Raw genomic sequence first — 17,732 nt, 5'->3', positions numbered from 1 at the left:
CATGCTGATAGTGTGATTTGTGACAAATCTTTCCTAGAGGCTAGTTTAGGAGAGGCATTGTTGTGTTCACCAGGGATACTATAGTGGAAAATAAATGGTCTCAGAGAAGGTAGGTTGAACACATAAAAGCATGTTAAGGCATCTTTAGCTTTTATGAAATGAGATGAGAAGACAGTGGGGAGAGTTGAACTGAGGAGTGAGAGGATCTTATTTGTATTGTAACAGGATTAGTCTGGTTGTAGATAATAAGTGGCTGATAGAATTATCTAGATAAACAATCATTTGGGAAAGGACCCTGGGAGGTAGACTTGGAAATGGTAAGTAGTAGGTGAATTTTGAAGTTAATAAAGACCAATTCACTTACACATCACTGTGAAGGCTAAGAGAGGAATCAGATGTCACCAAAGTTTGGCCTGCGCAACTAGCGACTTGGAATTTGCAGAAATAGTGATAGAAGAACATAGGGGAAACTAGGTTGAGGAGTGACTATCACAGATTGGCCATTGACATGTTTATTATTGAGAGATGTTATATAGGCAGTTGTTTATGTGGAGAGATAGTAGTTGTCTGCTCGTAGGTCGCAAAACCACAATACTGGGTGAGTAGAGACAGAAAATAGAGATCATTAGAGCACTGCAACTATTAAAAACTAGGGAGATGAGGAGTGAGTTCAAGTGATTGAAAAATGCCATAAAAAAAAGCTGGGGCATCTGGGTGGCTCAGTTGGTTAAGTGTCCGACTGCAGCTCAGGTCATGATCTTGGGGTTTGTGGGTTTGAGCCCCATGTTGGGCTCTGTGCTGACAGCTCGGCGCCTGGAGCCTGCTTCGGATTCTGTGTCTCCATCTCTCTCTGCCTCTCCCCCACTTGTGCTCTGTCTCTATCAAAAATAAAGAAAATGTAAAAAAAAGAAAAAAATTTTAAAAAGCTGGACAAAAACCAGAAGCATGAAGTGTCCCAGCTGTGTGAATATGTATTAAAAGAGTAGAAGGATGAACTACAAATGTTAAGTAATATGAAGATCGAGAAATGCGGGGATCATTGGTGACTCGACAAGGGTAGGTTTGGGTAATGGTAGGGGCAGAAATTTTACAAAGAAGTTCGAGAATGGAAAGAAATTGAAGACCTCAATAGGATACCTTTTTATATATAGCAGAATTTACTCTTTCAGTGTATTATTTTAACAAACATAGTATATTCAAGTTACAGTATCTACCAGGATATCAAGATACAGATAGATCATGCTTCTCACAAATTCACCATAAACTCTTTTTTCTAGTCGGTTTCTCCACCCTATTCCTAGCAACCACAAGTCTGTTCTCAGACAACTCTTTAAAGGAAATTTCATTGTAAGCAAAAGAAGTGTACCCTTTGACCTGGATGTAAATTGAGAACATAGGAATGAGTGGTCTTCCATGTTCTTAACATACAGTTTATAAACAATATTTGTCATAAATACTGTTTTGTAATTTCACCTTTATTAAAAAAAAATTTGACAACACCTACAGTTTATTATCTTTGGGAAAGACCCAAAGTGATATGTGGGGAAGTGTATGTGTTAACATTATGACAAATGAATAATGTTGTAATTTTGGCGGAAATTGTGTCAATTAAAGATGGTCATCTGGATATAAAGCTTCATAAGCAGAAGCAAAGACAGATTAAAATTTTTTTCTTTTTTTTTTTAATTTTTTTTTTTTAATGTTTATTTATTTTTGAGAAAGAGGCAGACAGAGCATGAACAGGGGAGGGTCAGAGAGACAAGGAGGCACAGAATCTGAAACAGGCTCCAGGCTCTGAGCTGTCAGCACAGCGCCCGACGCGGGGCTCGAACTCACGGAGTGTGAGATCATGACCTGAGCCGAAGTTGGCCGCTTAACCGACTGAGCCACCCAGGCGCCCTTAAAATTTTTTTTCTTAACATAGTCTTGGATCCGGTACTGTTTCTGAAAGGATTGATCAAAGCAGCCGTACATATTGCTCAGATTATTTTTCATTTAGAAAGTTTTGAGATGAATTTTCAAATTGTCTTTCCTGGAAACCTCTGGTTTTGTGTTAACAGCTTTCCAAATGAATTTGTCAAGACAAATCACTGTAATTTTAAGATGCAACTTTTTACTTTTTTTAGTATATAAAACTGGATGCATCCTGAAATGAGTATGTGCAATTAATTTTTTCCTTCTCTTTGAGAGTTGCAAATAAATCAGTCAAGCAATTTTTAATCAAATGTATCTTTGAATTTGCAAAAATACTCGTAAGTGTTAAACCAACAATTCTTTGTGAAAGAAGATTGTAGAGCCAGTTGTTCATTGACAACTTTGGTTCTACGTATACAGGGGCTGTCTATGTATATGTCTATATTGTAAGCAGGAATGCATGTGGTGTTCTCAACCTTGATCATTGTTCTTTGGGTAGTGTTCTTTAAAAAAAAGGTAGTTAGGTAATCTTTGTTTTCCTTTAATTACAAAATAGTTTTTTTTTCTTTTATTTTTTTTAATTTTTTTTTTCAACGTTTATTTATTTTGGGGACAGAGAGAGACAGAGCATGAACGGGGGAAGGGCAGAGAGAGAGGGAGACACAGAATCAGAAACAGGCTCCAGGCTCTGAGCCATCAGCCCAGAGCCTGACGCGGGGCTCGAACTCCCGGACCGCGAGATCGTGACCTGGCTGAAGTCGGACGCTTAACCGACTGCGCCACCCAGGCGCCCCTAAAATAGTTTTTTTTTTTTTTTTTTTTTTAAGTTTTTAACGTTTATTTATTTTGAGAGAGAGTGCATACCTGCGTGAGCAGGGGAAGGATAGAGAGGAGAGAGAATCCCAAGCAGGCTGATACTGTCAGTGGGGAACCTGTTTGGGGATTGGTCCCTTGGGGCTTGATTCCAGGACTATGAGATCATGACCTGAGTCCAAATCAAGAGTTGGACGCTTAACCCATTGAGCCACCCAGCCATTATATATGAAATGATCCTGTGCAGCATACTGGTTTGTCCTTCAGTCCCTTTACCATTAATATGAGTAGGGCTTGCTGTTTTTCCACTGTCCTACAAATCTGTATCTTTAGTGGGCCATTGGATAAAGGCAACATGAAGAAAGTTAAGGAATACAAAGTACAACCATGCAAATTTATATTGGTAATTGGCACTCTAAACATAAATTGTATTAGGGAAACAAATTTAACAGTTGCATTCACTTCAGTCCTTCTCTGAAGAAGACTCACTAAGGCAGCATATTTGTGGAAAAACTACTTGCTACTAAGGTTTAGAAATTGTCTCTTACTGGGCCTCCTGGGTGGCTCAGTTGGGTAAGCATCTGACTCTTGATTTTGGCTCAGGTAATGTTCTCACAGTTCATTAGTTCAAGCCCCACATTAGGCTCTACACTGACAGTGCAGAAGAGCCTGCTTGAGATTTCATTCTCTCTCTCTCAAAATAAATACACATAAAAATGATTTTAAAATTATCTTACTTTAGAAATAAAACAAGTTATAAAAATTTAGCTAGTTGATTTATTTTTAGGCACAAAAGCAAGCATTCTTACAACATGAAAGGTTTTTTGGGATCTGTTTTTGATATGACATAGTTTCATATTTACATTTTAATGTAAATCTGAATTAAACGCGTTACAGATACATTTTTAAGCCGCCCCCCCCCCCCCATTTCTTACATAAAGCAAAGTCAGTGGCATACTCATGTATTTATTTAAGTTTGTTTATTCTTCAGAGAGAGGGAGAGAGAAAGAGAATCCCATGCAGGCTCCGCACTGTTAGCATGGGGCTCGAACCCACCAACTGTTGAGATCATGACATAAGCTGAAGTCCAATGCTTAACCACCTGAGCCACCCAGGTGCCCTATCAGTAGCCTACTCATAAGTCTGTGAGATTTAAATAAATATATACTATTGAAATTACATTAGGATGAACTTAAAATTTTTTTTCCTAAATTCTTAAATTCTAGTTGGTTAAACACAGTGCAATACTGGTTTCAGGAGTAGAATTTAGTAGTTCATTACTTACATATAACATCCAGTGCTTGTAACAAGTACCCTTGATACTCCTCACCCATTTAGCCTACCCCCCAAACTCTGCCTCCATTAGCCCTCAGTTTGTTCTCTATTGTTATAAAGTTTGCCTCCCTCTTTTTCTCCCCCTTTGCACGTGTTCATCTTTTTTCCCTAAATTCCCCATGAGTGAAATCATATATTTCTCTTTCTCTGACAGTCTCTGTCCATGTCATTGCAAATGGCAAGATTTCATTTTTTTGTTTGTTTATTTTGAGAGAGAACGCACGTGGATGAGGGGTAGAGAGAGGAAGAGAAAGAATCCCAGGGCAGGCTTCCCGCTGTCAGTGTGGAGCCCAGCACGGGGCTCAGTCTCATGGTTCGTGAGATCATAACCTGGGCCAAAATCAGAAGTCAGACACTTAACTGAGTGCTCACACCAAGACACCCCAGGATTATTTGATGGCTGAGTAATCTTCCAGTGTGTATGTGTACCACATTTTTATTGATTCATCAGTCAGTGGACACTTGGGCTCTTTCCATAGTTTGGCTATTGTTGATAATGCTACTGTAAATATCAGGGTGCATGTACCCCTTTGAATTTGTATTTTTGCATTCTTTGGAAAAATACGTATTAGTGCAATTGCTGAATTTTAAGGTAGTTCTATTTTTAACTTTTTGAGGAATGTCCTTACTGGTTTCTAGAGTGGCTGCACCAGTTTGCATTTCCACCAGCAGTGTAAAAGGGTTCCCCATTTTCCACATCTTCACCAACATCTTTCGTTTCCTGTGTAATTTTAGCCATTCTCAAGGTGTGAGTTTGTACCTCATTGTGGTTTTGATTTGTATTTCCCTGATGATGAGTGATGTTGAATATATTTTCACGTGTGTGTTAGCCATTAGGATGTTGAGTAAAAATTTTGGTTTTTAGTTATTTGTGTACATGTTAAAATGAATTTTATGCTACAGTGTTTAATTGTGCATTTAAGGTAACTTGATTATGTTAATCCTAGCACATTAAAAATGAATAACATGATTTTATTTATTTTTTAATAACATGATTTTAAAAGTCCGAGGGGTTGCACTGTCTGTAGTCTAGTGAAAAAGTTTTGGTAGTCTTAAAGATAATGGAAAATAGTTACCTAAATCATTCAAATATGTTTTCATAGAAGCTCTTTTTTTTTTTTTTAACGTTTATTTTTGAGACAGAGAGCATGAACCGGGGAGGGGCAGAGAGAGAGGGAGACACAGAATCGGAAGCAGGCTCCAGTCTCTGAGCCATCAACCCAGAGCCCGACGCGGGGCTCAAACTCAACGGACCGTGAGATCATGACGTGAGCTGAAGTCGGACGCTCAACCGACTGAGCCACCCAGGCGCCCCCATAGAAGCTTTTATAAAAAGTGGGAAATAGAGGTGCCTGGATGGCTTAGTTGGTTAAGTGTCTAATTTACGCTCAGGTCATGATCTTACGGTTCGTGAGTTTGAGCCCTGGGTAGGTCTCTGCTGACATCTTGGAAACTGCTTCAGATTCTGTGTTTCCCTCTCTGTCTGACCCTCCCCTGCTTGCTTGGGTGCTCTCAAAGTAAAACATTTAAAAATTTTTAAGAAAAAAAGTGAGAAAGAAATATTCTTTTCAAATTCTCAAAGATACCAATTGCTGAAGGCTTTGGTTCTTGAATAGTTTTTAAGATTCTGGTATTCATTAGTATCAGTCGTCTTGTGTAGTGCAACGCTTAGCTTCAGTCTACACCATCCAAAGATAAAGTAAAATTTGTAAAGTCCTTTTCTACAAAACCATGCAGAATGTAATGTAAGGTGTGTATTCTGAAGGTTTACCCTGGATAAATCGTTAGGAAACCTGTAGTTAAAGTTGTAGATTGTCATAGGAGAGTACACTGACAAGAATCAAACTCAGGACAGTTAATAGGTCTTCACTTAGGGCTTTAGTTTAAAAAAAACTAAGTGAATTGTTGTGTGCTAGTTTCTGTGTAGAGTCATTGTGGGTACAGAGTTTGAGGTATCTGTCATCAACTAGTAATTACTGGAACTAGGATGGAAAAAATCTCTTTTGGCTCTTAAACTCTATACATAATATTTGCTATTGTGTCACATTGATTTCCATGGTTTCATCTAGATCTATCCAATAGATTACTTCTATTTATTCATCAGGATTTTGTTCCTGTCACTTTCTTAAGATCATGCCTTTTGTATAACATGGATTGTACATAATTTCCCCTGTATTTCTCTAAATTAAAGCACGTTTTGAGGTGTCTAGCTAGCTCAGTGGAGCGTTATGACTCTTGGGCTCATGATTTTGAGCTCCATGTGTGGTGTAGATTACCTAAAAAAAATTTTTTTTTAGTGAATTAGAGCACATTTCTTAGAAATGAGCAGTCATTTTAGATTTGGTCCTGATTTGCTTAAGTAGAATGGAAGATTCCTCTCAATTCTGCCTCAGTGATTTTTAACCTTATTGGGAATAGGTACATTTGTAGAATTTTAGCAGTTTCAGAGATGCTTACACATTCCAAAGCCCAAACAACATGGTAGCCTATAAAATCAATCCTAGGAAAATCAAAGGTAAGCAGGAAGAAGCACCATCCTGAAATCCCATTATAGATCATAATGAAGCAGAAGAAAATACCTAACACTTGAATGACTTTTTTAACATATTTGTGGGCCTAAGATATCTGGCAGTTATTTCCAGAATTGATCATTTGATAATTAATATTAACCTAAACCATCATTTTTAATCTATCTAAATTTTTAAGACCTGAAGGCAGGTATGGTACATTAAATAAATTCAGGAGAATATAGATATTTACTAATATATTCTAGTTGTTTCTGCTTTGGTAGTGATTGAAATTTAATACTATTAATCAGGGTTTTTGAGACCCAAAGATCACTTTTACATCTAAGCATTTAACAAGCTTGACTCTCTAAACTTTATTTATTTAAGATTTTTATTTTTAAGTAATCTCTACATCCAACATGGGCTTGAACTTAACCCCAAAATCAAGAGTCACACGCTAGACTAAGCCAGCCAGGCGCCTCTATAAACTTTTATTTTTATTTTATTTCTTTAAAGTTTATTTATTTTGAAAGAGCAAGAGCGAGCAGGAGAGGGGCAGAGAGAGAGAGAGAGAATCCCAAACAGACTCCATGCTGCCAGCACAGAGCTGGCTGGACCTGGGGCCATGACCTGAGCCAAAACAAAAAGTCTGACACTTAACCAACTGAGCCACCCAGGCGCCTCTGTAAACTTCTAAAGTTTATTTATTTTTGAGAGAGTAGGGAAGGGGGAAGAGAGAGAATCCCAGCCTAGAGCCCAATCCAGGGCTTGAACTCATGAACGGAGATTATGACCTGTGCCCAAATCAAGAGTCAAGACACTTAACTAACTGAGCCACCCAGGCATCCCTAAACTTTTATTTTTAATAAATGACTTGTTAGGCGTATGTTTTGCTTAGAGATTAGGACAGAGTTCCTTTGTCTTATCTGTTCAGATAATTAGCTGGCTCATGTGTGATCAGAAGTGATTTAGGTTTTTTTTTTTTTTTTTTTTTTTTTTTTTACGGTATTTTAATTACCTTTTTATTCTGGCTAGATTAAAAAAAAATTTTTTTTTTCAACGTTTATTTATTTTTGGGACAGAGAGAGACAGAGCATGAACGGGGGAGGGGCAGAGAGAGAGGGAGACAGAGAATCGGAAACAGGCTCCAGGCTCTGAGCCATCAGCCCAGAGCCTGACGCGGGGCTCGAACTCCCGGACCGCGAGATCGTGACCTGGCTGAAGTCGGACGCTCAACCGACTGCGCCACCCAGGCGCCCCTCTGGCTAGATTTTATACCAACACTTAATGTCCAGATTGCTGGTTTATGGGGCAGTCATAACCCGTTTAGGGTTTCTAGTGCTTTTTCCTTTGCTAATAGTGAAACTTGTGTGAAGGCTTTTTAAGGACTTGGGCTTTATCAATTATCAGTAGGGGATCAGCACATGATGTTCATCTTAATAAGGTTTTCTTGTGGGGAAAATGGTTACTTAAATTTGTAGCTGGTTTTTGAAGGTGTCATACTCAGCTTTGTATTTCCTATCCCTTTGACCTTGAGGGTTATCATAGTAGGTATGGTTTTCTTCTCATGTTTTCAGTCATACACTTTGAGATTTTACAAGGAAGGTCTACTTAAACTTCTTCCTTAGAGTTTTTCAAGAGTTCATTTTTTTTTGAGTAGCAGTTAAGTTCCATGGCACTAAAAGCCATTCAGCACTAACAGTTTATCTTCCAAAATACACTTTTGTTCTGAAAATTGGAGCATTTGACTTGAAAACTGCATTTCTTGCCTTATTTTCATTACCGATTTACCTGCATTGAGTGAAATTGTGTATTTCCAGTGCGGTGAAGTATAAGGAATGTGAACTGGCAAGGTCTTTGGTTTGGAGACTTGTGCCAATGACAGTGAGTGGGTTGGTTAGGAGGGGTAGGTTAGATCTCTGAATCCAACAGGATTGGGCCATGAGTTGTTCCATGCCCAAAGATAATGGATTAACTCACCATCATTGACTGAAACTGCTTTTAAAGTATCTTCTTCCTCATTAACAAAATTGTCTACTGAGCAACAACCTCTGTAGAAGCACCAATACCTCCGTACCTTCTAAATCATACATTTTCTTATTTCCTGGAGCTCAAACATAAAAGTGATCCTTAAGGGGTGCCTGAGTGGCTCAGTCAATTGAGCATCCCACTCTTGGTTTCAGCTCAGGTCATGATCCCAGGGTCTTGGAATTGAGCCCTGCACTGGGCTCTGCACTAAGTGTGGAGCCTGCTTAAGATTCTCTCTCCCACTCGTCTTCTTTCACACTCACGTTCTCTCTCGAATAAAAAATTGTTTTTAATAGAGCTTAAAAACAAGAATTATGAGCACTTCAGTAACTCTTAACATCATTTTTCACTTGGCAAATCAATAACTGCTGTGTTTCAAGGGTGGTCTTGACTGAAAACTGCTTAAGTGAAAATTTAGTTGTGCCCTCACTTGTTTGGCAATGTACATGTGCTCTTTCTTAATTTAGGAAAATGTTCCTGTGATAGCTACTCCTAGGAAAAACTAAAATACTACTATGTTAAAGTATAGTGGAAACATTTTATATTAAATTGGGTTGAGGAGAAGAAAATTCTCTGAGAGACCATATAAAATCACTGTTTTCACTACCAGGAGGATTGAAACCTTAGAGATTCAGAGATTAGCCACTAATGAAGTATATTAGAGGGAGAGTCCACATACATAAATTACATAATTTTAATACATCACATTTGCTCCTTAAAACTTTGGAAGTTAGGCAGAGCAGCACTTGGTGTGGGTAGTTTTCGTAGAAAACTGGGCCTTGAAATTAAGTTAGCTCCTAAAAAGGTGCAGAACTAGAATTGTAAGATTTTTTTTCCTACTGCTATGTCTTACCTTCTTATGCTGCCACAGTATTTTGTAAAAATGACATGGAATGTAGAGATTTTCTAAAACTGATACCCATGGAAGAAGCTTTTTGTTGTGCTTTGAATTTTCTCTTTACAAATTGTAGAGCCATACTTCCCCAATGGAAGAACCAACTGAGCAACCAGTGTCTGTATTTGAGAGCTGAATGCATGCTGGGCATTGGATTTAGGCACTAGTGAATAGCAAATAAGACAGACAGTATTCTCCATCTTTTTGTAACTATGAGTACATCTTATGTTTAAATGTTGTTAGAATTGATCATGGCTTTTTATACACAACAAACACATTTGAATGGCTCTTTGTTTTTATAGTCCTAAGCTGGTTAATCTTGGCAGTTTTGTGTGGTTCAGTCTATTATCACAAACTAGTTAGCAGTAATGATTTATCTGTATAATTCTGTGGATAATAAAAATCAGGGATTTAGCTAACAGTAAATATAACACTGTTGGCAGACACCAGTAATTGCAATCCCTTCTTGTGAGAACTTTATTTGGGATTGTTTTTATGTTTGTTTTTTGAGTTATATATTATGTGTTGTGTTACTATGTATTGTAACATGTATAAAAAGATCAATATAGACTATTCATTATAAAAAGCAGTGCTTTATTGATACTGCCCTAGTACAAAGGAGATTTTTATGTCCATCCCTTAAGATCAACCAACTATCCTTGGGTATGCATCTTCTTGGAGTAGCTGCAGTATTCAAAGCAGCAAAGAAGAAAGGTTTGAAGTGGACTTTTGAATGAAATTAGCCAAAAGAAACAGACAATGAATATTATTCTTGTATAAGATCACTGTTGGGTCTTGCTGACTTAATTTTAGTTGTGAAGGAATTCTGTTTTCTTTTTATCCAATAGGATGTATAGTTACCCGGCACGCGTTCCTCCTCCTCCTCCTATTGCTCGGGCTGTAGTTCCCTCAAAACGCCAGCGTGTATCAGGAAACACCTCACGAAGAGGCAAAAGTGGCTTTAATTCTAAGAGTGGACAGCGAGGATCTTCGTCCAAGTCTGGAAAGTGTATGTATTACTGCAGTTTTGTGATTCTGCTATTTTCTTGTGTTGAAATAGGGAAATTAGTGCAGCCAATAGTCAATTTTTATACAAATAGCTCCGCATTATCAAAACAGTGGAAGAGGAGAAGGCAGTGATTCAGGGGCCAATTTAGACTGCGTTCTATAAGTTACATAAATTACAAGGCCTTGGTAATTTGAAAAAAGTTGTTAGACTTTAGGGAGCTAACTAAGCATTTATAAATTTATGAAATGTGTAGGTCAGTAAAAACAGTACAAAAAATGCTTTCAAATATAATTGAGGTCTTTAGCGGGCCTACAAAAGTAAGATTCTGCTGCTAAGTGAGCAGGCACATTAGATTTAGTTTTTAGCTACCAGCTATAAAACCGAGGGTCCCCACATTACCGGGAGAAAATGGTCCTGGCTCCATTTCTCCCCAGTGATCTTCTGGTGGCTATGGCCATATGGTTTAGCTGGGGGTGAGTTTGGCAACAGGTAGCTTTCTGGTATAGTTGATTCTAATCTAGAGTTTTGTTTGTATTAAAGTGAAAGGCGATGACCTTCAGACCATTAAGAAGGAGTTGACCCAGATAAAGCAAAAAGTGGATTCTCTACTGGAAAGCCTGGAAAAAATTGAGAAAGAACAGAGCAAACAAGGAGGTAAATGGTTTTCCTGCTTGTTGGGTATAAAGTTGGGTTAGCCACCTAAGATAGTTGAAGGTATATGTTGGAGTAGTGGGATATAAAGCAATTGAATATGAAACTTGGGGAGTTTGAATTGGGAAGGGCATTTGTGTGGGAGGATTTAGGTTTGTGCTGCAGTTCTATGATCATTAGTGGGGATTGTCTACATCCTGTGGACATTACTTGCCCCTAGACAGACTTGTCCTTCTCATCCCCAGTAGAGATGAAGAATGATAAGTCAGAAGAGGAGCAGAGCAGCAGCTCCCTGAAGAAAGATGAGACTAATGTGAAGATGGAGTCTGAGGGGGGTGCAGATGACTCTGCTGAGGAGGGGGACCTACTGGATGATGATGATAATGAAGATCGGGGGGATGACCAGGTGAAAACCACGGGAAAGGAAAGAAAGAGGTGGTGGAGGGGGGATCAGGGACACATGGAGTGCCTCTAACTCCATCCTATTTGTGTCTGTTTCTCACAGCTGGAGTTGATCAAGGATGATGAAAAAGAGGCTGAGGAAGGAGAGGATGACAGAGACAGCGCCAATGGCGAGGATGACTCTTAAGCACATAGTGGGGTTTAGAAATCTTGTCCCATTATTTCTTTACCTAGGCGCTTGTCTAAGATCAAAATTTTCACCAGATCCTCTCCCCTAGTATCTTCAGCACATGCTCACTGTTCTCCCCATCCTTGTCCTTCCCATGTTCATTAATTCATATTGCCCTGCGCCTAGTCCCATTTTCACTTCCTTTGACGCTCCTAGTAGTTATGTTAAGTCTTACCCTGTAATTTTTGCTTTTAATTTTGATACCTCTTTATGACTTAACAATAAAAAGGATGTGTGGTTTTTATCAACTGTCTCCAAAATAATCTCTTGTTATGCAGGGAGTGCAGTTATTTCCATTCATACATGAGCTCAGTAGTTGTGCTTCCCTAACTGCAAAGGCAATCGCTTTAGTTGAGTAGCACCTGAGAGCAGCTTTGAGTTAGAGGTATGTGTGTTATACCCCACATAAGAGTGCTTATGTGGGGATGTTCAACACAAATGTAACAATGTATTTTTGTGAATGAGAGTTGGCATGTCAAATGCATCCTCTAGAAAAATTAGTGTAATAGTCTTAAGATTTGTTTTCTAAAGTTGATACTGTGGGTTATTTTTGTGAACAGCCTGATGTTTGGGACCCTTTTTTCTCAAAATAAACAAGTCCTTATTAAACCAGGAATTTGGAGAAAAAAAAGAACCTGGTTTTTTATTTTTGTAGTTGATAATTGTTTACTTCCAATTCTTTGTTTCACAGCGGCTTCCACAAAACCCTTAAAATGTACTAAATATATTTTTCTTTGAGTCATAGTCATTATGCATACCAACATACACTACTCAAACGATGTATCATTGGGGTGGGTATTGTGTTAAGGAGACAAGTTACTTAAATTCTTTTGCAGAATGGCTCTTCTTTCCAAATGAAAAGGTTTGGGAACTACATTAAGCCTTTTCATCAATGTTTTGTGGTCCAGTTGGCACCCTTTTTGAGATTTTTGTTGTGTGCTAAATTGTTTTCTCCTTAAATACATGAGGCTCAGACATGTCAAGATTTTTGGAAAATTGAAACAACTGGAGAACGAAGTTTCTTTTTTCTCCCATTTTATCCTTTTAATTGATATAGTCCCAGTTGCTTCCTGGATTGAGTCTGTGCCTCACTGTTACTAAAAATAGGAAAGTTCTTTCTTTACTTCTCTTCTATAGTATATAATAACCTTGCAAGGTTACTGAGAACATGTATTTTACTTTAAATTGGTTTAATCCCTGTAAGTAATTTTTGCGCCTTTGCCAATATGATTAAATTGTTGTGATTTTTAGTCACGATACTAATTAGCACCCAAACTTCTAAGGACAGATTTATTAAACAGCTTCTAGATTTGTGATGTTTGCCTAATCCTGAAAGGTCCAGTTTTTATTTATGTTTTATACTTCAGTTTCCAGCCGAACAGGACAAAAACATGGTTAGTTTAGACTACTATCATTCACACAAACCTTGGATTCCCCAGAAAAGTTGTTGCAACAAGGCATTTGTATCCAGCCTACCAGAAGTCCTGTCCTATTTATTAGAATTCCATAAATCGTTTTATGTAACAGGTGACAAAGCAGAAAAGAAAGAAGAGCTGAACTATGGACTGCCTTTGGACCTCATGTCCACAGTATGAAAGTAGCTTTTTACCCACCCTGTTTCTGATCTGACATGATTTCATGTTACACAAACTCCCTTTCGGCACATAACTCCCAACAAGAAAATAAATTGGATGCTTAGAAGAAAGGGAGGGACACGGTTCTAAAATGTTAATAAAACCTGTTTAAGGTTATAATGTTAGCCATCAGTACTTAAAAGATAATAGACTAGTCAGGCCAGGCCTAAAAATACCTACTTTTATAATTTTGTATGAAACCAAATATTGAAAGAAACTGCAGAAAGCTTAGAGAAATGATCATATGCTGTTAGAAAACATGTACACATAGGGTTATTGATATAATGCCAAGAGACCTCTAGTTTATCTTGATGGGGAAGAATCATTTCATACTTGAAGATTCTCTTAGAACAATACTGTAGAATTCTATAGTCATAGGTGTACTCTTTTAATACTTTGAAATTCAGGCTCCAAGTCCAAAACTGTACAAAAGTAAAGGAAACATGATTGAAATAGCATATAGTTCTATATCTTGCAATCTGATGAAATGGATAGATTACAAACTTGTTTTTTAAAAAAAGAGGCCATCATCTTACCACCGATCTAATGAAGGTTTATAGTCACTGTTATGTTACTTAACTTTGGGCCCCAGGAAAGAGATTGGAGTAGTTTTAATAGAAATCTAGGCAGAGCAAGTGGTGGGCTTGGTTAGCAGTGCAGGTAAGGATGAAAAGCTTGAGTTTCAGACTCAGCTAATTGTCGTTTAGAGGGAATTCTGGGTAACGACAATCTCAAATTCCAGGACCTTAAGCTATTCAGTAGAAGTAAGATTTAAAACCGTAAAATATGGTGATGTATTTGTTGGGTATAAAATTCAGAATAATGTTTTCCTTTTTCCCCCAATATGCCAAGAAATAAAAGAAAAAATAGCTTGGAAGCTTTTAAGAATGGTTGCCAGCCAGGAATGGATTAAGAAGGTAGATGACTTAAAATGAAATCTTTGAAACTTTTTTTTTTTTTTTAAAGAGTTTTAATTTTTTTTAGAGAGAACAAGCAGGGGAAGGAAGAGAGGGTGAGAGAGGATCCCAAGCAGGCCCCACACCCAGTCTGGACCCCAATGTGGGGCTCTATCTCATGACTAAAATCAAGAGTTAGATGCTTAACTGAGCCCCCTAGGCTTTGAAACATACCTGATACCCAATTTTTAATGGAGAAACTTCTTTGGAGTTGACTGGCTAAGGTAGTTTCAAGTTTCATCTGAAAACTGCAAGGATTATTAGTACTGTTCAGTACTTGTTTTAAAGCCTCTGTTTTACAGAGGGAACTAGGCATAACAAAATAGGAAAATGTAAACAAGAACAACAGGATTATGGTAAATTGGAACCAGGGAATAAACAAGTCAAGTGAATATTAAAAATGTAATGGAAGGAATAGAAAAATAGGCATCATTCCAGCCATACAGTAACCAGAAGGTCGCAAAAAGGAGTCTACTGGATGACTTCTAGCAGATTTATTCAAAAGAATAAGTAGCTAGGAGAAGTAAAGCCCATGGATATGATATGAAAAGTAAAGAAACAGAACTGATGAGACATGGTTTTAGACAACCTAGATGAGGTATGTTGTGGAAGTAGTTGGGAAATAGGAAATAGCTGTGTATTTAATGAGATCAATTGAAAGCTATACTTAGTTCTGAGCACATGTAGCTGACCTGTGACAGCATTGACTGACTAATGATGAACTAATGAATATTATTTTTAGGAAAACCAGAAAGCCTCATCATTGTGTGGCCTAGGAGAATGAAGGATTTAGCCCTATCCGTTGACCTTTTTATTGAATGTGAGGGAAATTCAGCTGCACCAGTGTCAAATGGGGTTTGAGTTTCTGGACCCTGGTTCAGATCACACCAAAAATTGCAATTCAGTGGAGTTCTAGATAGATTTAAGGAAAAAAGACACTGTGATGAGTTGAAGCCAGTTAACAATAGTAGACACACAGATAAGACATAAAATGAGAGCGACCAGTAAATGAGCTACATGTAATGTGCAGAGTATGGGCTGGTAAGTAACTATAAAGAACTTCATTTGCCTTATCAATGCTGAATCTCATAGAGAACAGGTATCATTTACACTGTGTTTGACAAATGGGGCATTATGTTGGAGAATTTTTAGTGTTTGGAAAGAACTTAGGATAAAGTGAAAATCTGCCCAGCTTTTCTGTACAGGAAAGGCTAGATTTTAGCTATATATGGTGACTGGGATGACAATTCCAAATATTTAGAGGGGAGACTAAAGTAGGAGTGTTGGGAAATACCTATTTGAATTTTAATCAAATTAGTCCTAATAAAGAAGGCCTCAAAACAATATATGGTTCATAAGTAACTTTCAAGTTAATCCAAAAACTTAAAATCCCAATTTGGAAAAGCAAAACCTGTTTAAAGCCCTGTTGAGAGCTAGTCAGCCCCCCCCCCACCCCGCACTTAAGTCAGAACTACAATAGAAAGAAAGGACAGTATAATGGAGTGCAAAAAGGCAAAACAGTTACATAATAGAAGCCCAAGATTTGATTGTGCAAAATGACTCCTGCAGGCTGGCCTCTTCACAAACAGTTTTAAAATAATTATTGAGTGGATCTCAACCTTGGTTGTGCATTAAAATTACCAAGGGAGCTTTTAAAATCCTGACACCCAGGTGTGCATTCCAGACCAATTAAATCTCTTCAGGTGGGACTTAAGTGGATTAAGAGAATTGCTTACAGTAAGTATGGTGGCAACGCATTATTTTAAAAAATGAAAGTGTCAGGTGAAGGGGTGAGAGTGTACCTGCATTGAAATCTGTGGCCAAAGCATAGAAATCACTGAAGAGGGGGAGGTGTCTGGGTAGGGTTATAAGTTGAGAAAAGCTAGGGCTGGAAGAGAGACACATGTTAAAGTAAGCCCAATTTTATCCATCCACCATTCTTAAAACTATTGCACTGTCCAGTAGAACTTTCTGTAATGGAATTATTTCATAATGCATTGACCAATATGCTAGCCCTGTGGCTGCCACCCTTGAAATGTAGGTAGTGTGACTAATTGGATTCTGATTTTTACTTTTTTATTAGCACAATGCAGGGTATGGGCAGAGAGAGAGAAAGCAAAAATCTTAAGGGGCTTGATTCCACAACCCTGAGACCATGACCTGAGCTGAAGTCAGAGTCGGATGCTCAACCCACTGAGCCACCCAGGCGCCCCAAATTTTATTCATTTTTAATTTAAATAGCCACAGGTAGCATGTGGCCAGTTTATTGGATAGTGTAGTGCTAGAGAATACTGAGCAGTTTTCAAACAAGTACAGATGACTTAGTGAACAAATGTGACTTTCCAAGTTGTTTCATGCCCTGAGTTCATTGAAGATATTTCTAGGCCCTAAGCCCTACAGTATTCAAGAGTATGAGGACATCCACAGCTACAAGTTTAGTCTGCCAACTTCATTTAGCAATGCTTCTCGCAAGATATAATCTTGTCGGGGGCCCAAGGCATCCATCCAAGCATGATGCTGGGCAAGCATTTAACACAGTCTTACTGATTTTCACACAATCCCATTAGGTTAGATTATATAATCCAATATATATAGGATTATATTCCATATATATATATATATATATATATATATGGAAGTAATTCAGAGTTTCGGATTAAGTGCCTTGTCGAATGCCCCATAATTATGTTAGCGCCAACATTTCGACCTGTGATCTGACTTGACCAAGGATTTTGGGCCTTAGGAGAGGAAATGGTATCTTTGAGCTTACATCCTGAATCCCAAAAACTGACAACTGTTACCAAACCAGGATAACAGACTAGGATCCCAGCACTCTCTTTCTTAAATTTAACAAAAGAAGAAAAATATCCTTACAATTTTTCTCTCGATTCTGTACACTGAATACTAGGAGGGATTCATAGACCTAACAATTACAACACGTCTTATTGAAAAACACCTGGCTAAGAATATGGTCTCTCTCACCCGTTTTCCTTAGCTCTTCTTGGGTAACCCAGAGGCACTATTTTAAACTATTCTATCTCAAGCAACAAACTTTACAAATATCTTGTAAAAATTATTTTCTTCAGGATAACACTCTGATTATACAACTTTGACCCTGTATCTTTATGCCTGCAAGGTCCATTAGAAGCACCTGGCAGTGTCATTGCAAGAGTGTCCTTAAAAAAAGGCTTGATCTTTACCCCAAAAGATTTATTAATGTGAAATGGTGTTCAGTGACACAGGCTGAGGTACCGCTGCAAACCTACAAGCCACAATGAGTTCCTGGTGTGAATTTGGGACATAAGGGACCCCCTTCCCCCGCCTGGCAAAAGTTTGAGCCTGAGAATCTACCTGTCGAG

At 38.1% G+C, this 17,732-nt stretch overlaps 1 protein-coding gene across 40 annotated transcripts in view; it reads left to right on the top strand.

Moving 5' to 3' along the window:
* HNRNPC (heterogeneous nuclear ribonucleoprotein C) overlaps nucleotides 1-12,027 on the top strand; it is a 55,855-nt gene extending 43,828 nt beyond the window's left edge. For 24 of the 40 annotated variants that reach the window (XM_043554249.1, XM_043554259.1, XM_043554260.1 and 21 more), the window contains 4 exons: nucleotides 10,341-10,501; nucleotides 11,042-11,155; nucleotides 11,398-11,558; nucleotides 11,658-12,027. In XM_043554249.1, the coding sequence (XP_043410184.1) occupies nucleotides 10,341-10,501; nucleotides 11,042-11,155; nucleotides 11,398-11,558; nucleotides 11,658-11,741 (520 nt within the window). In that variant the 3' untranslated portion in view covers nucleotides 11,742-12,027. The remainder of the gene's footprint in view (nucleotides 1-10,340; nucleotides 10,502-11,041; nucleotides 11,156-11,397; nucleotides 11,559-11,657) is intronic. The other 16 variants (XM_043554251.1, XM_043554275.1, XM_043554255.1 and 13 more) reach the window with 1 other exon arrangement.
* Nucleotides 12,028-17,732: the final 5,705 nt, after the last annotated feature.

This window comes from Prionailurus bengalensis, chromosome B3, assembly GCF_016509475.1.
Source record: "Prionailurus bengalensis isolate Pbe53 chromosome B3, Fcat_Pben_1.1_paternal_pri, whole genome shotgun sequence".
Lineage (NCBI taxonomy): Eukaryota > Metazoa > Chordata > Mammalia > Carnivora > Felidae > Prionailurus > Prionailurus bengalensis.
This window is presented reverse-complemented; position numbering and strand designations above follow the sequence as displayed.